This window comes from Nicotiana tabacum, chromosome 2, assembly GCF_000715075.1.
Source record: "Nicotiana tabacum cultivar K326 chromosome 2, ASM71507v2, whole genome shotgun sequence".
Taxonomy (NCBI): domain Eukaryota; kingdom Viridiplantae; phylum Streptophyta; class Magnoliopsida; order Solanales; family Solanaceae; genus Nicotiana; species Nicotiana tabacum.
The window spans coordinates 4,179,460-4,184,768 of NC_134081.1; the positions used below are offsets into that span (position 1 = coordinate 4,179,460).

Consider the following 5,309-nt stretch of genomic DNA (forward strand, 5'->3'; position numbering starts at 1 on the left):
CCGGTTGAAACTTTGTGCAGCGGTCCAAAACCAACCTAATACAAATGTCTCTCGGGCTCTTCTGCCTTTTCTTTTACCTTAAGTTTATATTCAGACTTATTTTCAGATTAATTATTACTATTACAAAGGGAAAGTGGAAGGAAAAAGGAACTGTCGGAATTGTACGATTACATCACCAAGACTAGACTATAAATACTGGTAATTTATTTATTCAGATTATTTTAACTGAAAACTAAATGGGTTTCAAAGTATAGTTCTGTTGATTGCAAAAGTCATATACAATCTAGTGATTGAGAAGCTGGTAAGGTTTATGGCAAACACAGGGAGGGTATAAGTCCCAATTGCAATGTATAGTTCAGCTTCCATCCATCATACAAACCACAATTTGCTGTCAACAGTGTATTGTAAATAGCAAAGAGAAGCTTTGACCAAAATGAAAACCATCAAAATACACAAATCAGAAAATACTACAAAATGCATATCAAAGTTGCAGAACCAGCAGTCAAAAAATGAGACATGCTCACAAGCCTATAAGAAGGAACACTCTCTCAGTTCAGAACACTATTAGAACATCTCGAACAAAAACTATTTGAGTCTGCTATTATTTCGCAGGGTCACATACTACAAAGGGATTTTATTTGGCAGAACAAGTACTCCTCCACGTCACATTCAACAGTGCAAATTTAGTAGGGCTCGACAGGCTTGCGGAAGCTTGCTCCGGCGTACACAGCGTCTGATCCAAGTTCCTCTTCAATCCTCAAGAGCTGCATGGATAGAATGAACAAAAACTAAGAACTGTAGAAAGACTATAAAAGTGCAAGGGATGTAATTTCTAGAAAAAGGAACCACATTTTGTTGACAAGTGAAAGAGAAACATTTTTTGTTGCAAGAGTAAGCTAATGGCAGTCCACTTGAGGGATAATTACCTGGTTGTACTTGGCGAGACGCTCTGACCTGCAAGGAGCTCCAGTCTTGATTTGTCCCTGAAAGTTTCCAGGAGAAAACTCATTAACACCCGAAACTGGTATGAATAAAACCCACAAATTATCATGACCAAGAATGCTTAGAAACAAAATTACCGTTGACAATCCCACGGCGAGATCAGCAATGAAGGTATCTTCTGTTTCTCCACTGCAACAATTAATTAAAGGATCATTAACTAAGTTTTATGAAATAATATAAAAGCATGACTATTTAGGATTGTTTTTTCTATTCCAAGTGTTATTGCTAGAGATCATTCTATATTTACCTGCGGTGGCTGGTCATTACACCCCAACCTGCCCGCTTAGACATTTTCACAGCTTCGATACTCTCGGTCACACTGCCAATTTGGTTAACCTGTCACATAGAGCAAAAAATGATTAATCCAATCTCAAAGAGGAACTTTCAGTATCATGGTCGAAATATATGATTTATTAGCGATCGGATAATACCTTGAGAAGAAGTGCATTGCAAGTCTTCTCTGCAATTGCCTTGGCAACCCTCTGCACATATATAATAAATAATTATACATAGCGATAAACAAACTATAGACAATTGCTCAAGAGCCAAGAACTGATTTCTTTCAATGGCAACAAATCTCTAACAAGGAAGTGACAAATATTGTCAACGCTTTAATATTACCTTAGGGTTGGTGACAAGGAGGTCATCCCCCACAATCTGTACTGGTTCCCCAATTTCAGTAGTGAGCTTAGCGTAGGTCTCCCAGTCATCTTGGTCAAATGGATCTTCAATTGAAACGATAGGGTACTCGGACACAAATGTCTTGTACAAATCCTTGAGTTGGTCACCTGATATCCTTTGTGAGCCATCATTGTTCTGCAAAGAAGAATAAATATGAGCAAATCTCATAACATAGCAACAGTTTGATTAAGACTACCCCAACGAAACCCCAGAGAGTGAAAGAAAGCAATGCAACAGTCTCCAGTTTCAAATTGCCTATAGGGTAGTCAGGACTTGCCTCTTCTTTGAAGTTCAGGTCATAACTTTTGTCCTTCAAGAAGAATTCAGATGCAGCAACATCCATTCCAATGACCACCTAAACGGAAAATCATCTCAGCCTCCAGATTTCCAACAGTTTTGGAAAAAAATTATGGTGTGACTAAACAAGTAACTGAGATACTCACCTTTCCAGTATATCCTGCTTTCTCAATGGCTGTCTTGAGCAATTCAAGACCTTCCTTGTTCTCCTGAATTTTGAAAAACCATAATCATGTGAATGAACTAGGGTAAACATTTAACAGAATTGTCATACACCAGCATAAGAATATACTTCACCTGGATATTAGGAGCAAAACCACCCTCATCACCAACATTTGTGGCATCCTGACCATATTTCTTCTTGATCACGGCCTGCAGTTACAGTATAATTGCTTAATCAGAAAAACCAAGACAAAGAGAGGATGAAAAACAATATGAAAAACGACCAGACTAAATTATGAGCCTGATTGGAACCAAAGAACACAATCATTCCTCTTAATTCAAAGCATGTATAGTTGTTTTGATCGTGTAAAACAAACAATGTTTAGAGGTAATAGAAGCTCTCTAAAACCTTCAAATGGTGATACACTTCACAACCCATCTTCATGGCCTCCTTGAAACTAGAAGCTCCAGTGGGAAGGATCATAAATTCCTGCAAAACAACTACCAATCAGAAACTTTCATCTAAAGAGCACTCAGATATATAGTGGAGGCAGGTATATGACGTGCCTGCATTGCAAGTTTGTTTCCGGCATGAGAACCTCCATTGATCACATTGAAGGCAGGAACTGGCAACACCAACTTCTTGTTACCAGCCAGGTCAGCAATGTGCTGCAAAACGAAGAGATAGTTTAAAATAAGTAAACACATTATCGTAGATTAATCCAATTGCAAGTATAGGCTTAATTTGTGCTAGTAAGCCCATTAGATGCTTGAATTTTCTTTTTTCCTTTTTTTGTTTGTTTGTTGTGGGGGCGGGGGTGCGGGGGGAGAATAATATATCGGAGCGGTAAGATTAAAGTTATGATGCTAAAGTTAAACTAAAACTCAAACAACCTATGGTACCCAAAATGGGAAAGATTAAAGATCCATGTGGCTTCGGCATTGCCAATTGGGCGAGGATTCAATAGTGATGTAAAGCTTTTAAGGTGTAGTAACTCTTAGAGCGTGCAGTAGACTCCACAAAAGACAATTCTTTAGTATATACCTTGTACAGTGGAACATTCCTGGCAGCAGCACCAGCTTTACACACAGCAAGTGATACAGCTAGGATGGCATTTGCACCAAGCTGAAGAAAAGCCAAATACAGTTAAATTAATGAACTGTGAACTTCTGATAATAGAAGAGTGAACTTGATATGTAGGCATTAACATGAATACCTTTTGTTTGCACCAACCCCACTCATTTTGAGTTCCATCCAATTCATGAACCATGAAGTTATCAAGACCAGTCTGATCGGTTGCATCCTGCAAAATAATAATCCTTACAGTTCAGGTACAGTATAATCTATCAAAAAGCAGTTTAACAAGGAAAAAGTCTATTAAAGATAAATACATCAACGAGGGGAAAAAAACAAACCTTGCCGATGAGAGCAGGGCCAATAATGGAGTTAACATTGTTAACAGCCTACAAGGGCAGACCACAGGTAAATAATTTAATCAACATCTTGAACGGTGTAATCATCAAACTAAAGCTTTTGAGTGAAATACCAACCTTTGAAACACCCTTTCCAAGGTATTCAGACCCTCCGTCCCTCAATTCAAGAGCTTCATAGATTCCTAAAAAACAAATCAAGAGGATGAATTCAATAGACCGAAACAATGGGGGAAGTAACAAAAGAAGATGCAGGCCAAAAATGCTAACAATGTTCAACACAGAACAGAAGGGAGCTAAGATTCACAATTCCACCCAAATTGAACTGTACAAAATTATTGCATCAAATTCCATCATGATGATTATTTATCTTCATAATAACAGATGCTATAAACACACAAGTGGATTAAATTTTCCAGAAGTTTCAGTCTCACTAAAACTACTGATTCTATAAAAACTTATCCAAACAAAAAGTACTGATTCTATAAAACATATATACTGAAATATAAAGGGTCAGTTTCACTCCATTAGCCACATATGGGCATAATAACTCATAATAGAAAGGGTGAAACTACTAAACTGACAGCCAATTTATAAACCAGGAACTAAAATTTCAATTATACGAGTAACTTAACGAACAGATTACACGACTGCATACAGTTTTTCAACACATTCTAATAAATCTATGTAAGAGAGTCACTATACACAAAAGATAAGTAGATCTTTACCTGTGGATGCACCACTAGGAACAGCAGCTCTTGCAAATACACCGTTTGAAAGAGTTACATCAACCTACACATATACACAACAACCAAATCAATACATCTAAAAAAACAACCATATCTACACAACAGAAACAACACTTGTCTACACACATAACCAGTCACTCTAAAAAGACACCTCCTTTTGAAAATCTAAATAAAATTCACAAAAACTATAGTAACAACAAACGATTTAACAAAATCAGGAAAAAAAAAAAGGCGGAATCTTCAAACAGATCGAAAAAAAAAAGGATTAAAACATAGAAAAATACTGAATAAAAGATGGAGATCTGAAGGAAAACAAACCTCGACGGTAGGATTACCACGACTGTCAAAGATCTGACGGGCCTTAACGATTTTGATAGTTGCCATAGATCTGTTGTTAAGAGAGAAAATAGGAGTAGTAGTAGAGAGTGTTGAGAGAAAAAGTTGGTTTTTTGCAATGAGCAGAGGACGAGAAGCGATACCACATATATGTAGAGGAATTTGGGTTAATTACAGCCGTTGATTGGTTTTATGATCTTGATTAGTATTTTCATATATTAGTACTACTACTTCTTCTTTTTTTAATTAAATTAAGTGGGCAAAGAAATATTTTCTAAATCTATGTGCTTTGTAAACCCCCTCGAGTGTGTCGACATATTGTTACTTCTAGATCTAGGGTAGGTTCCAATGAAGAAAAGTCGTTAGATGTTTTTGTCTTTTTCAAATTCAAATGTACAAATATTAATTCAATTTTATTTAGTGAAACGAAGGATTTAGTAAATTACTTAGTATTTAGGAAAGATTATAATGTTAATGATAGCTTTAGAGAAATTGTATAGAATTAATGGATAGCTATAATTAGATACAAATTGAGATTCCACAATCACCTTGTGGTATTATAGAAGGTTTTGTCGACGAATAATTTATCAAAATAGTTAAAGGTTGATTGAAAAGCTAAGTGAAAACCTAATATAATATTTATTATTTCGG

General features: G+C 36.3%; 1 protein-coding gene across 1 annotated transcript; it reads right to left on the reverse strand.

The window, feature by feature from the left end:
• Positions 1-423: 423 nt before the first annotated feature.
• LOC107792078 (enolase) lies at positions 424-4,959 on the reverse strand. The gene is made up of 17 exons (XM_016614265.2): positions 4,641-4,959; positions 4,302-4,365; positions 3,694-3,758; positions 3,559-3,606; positions 3,360-3,446; positions 3,188-3,268; positions 2,710-2,811; positions 2,552-2,632; positions 2,278-2,352; positions 2,127-2,189; positions 1,961-2,038; positions 1,624-1,818; positions 1,434-1,484; positions 1,250-1,338; positions 1,080-1,131; positions 927-983; positions 424-764 (listed from the first exon to the last, which is right to left on the reverse strand). The coding sequence occupies exons 1-17, from the start codon at positions 4,704-4,706 to the stop codon at positions 684-686; spliced, it is 1,335 nt and encodes a 444-aa protein (XP_016469751.1). The 5' UTR covers positions 4,707-4,959; the 3' UTR covers positions 424-683.
• Between the last annotated feature and the right edge of the window lie 350 nt (positions 4,960-5,309).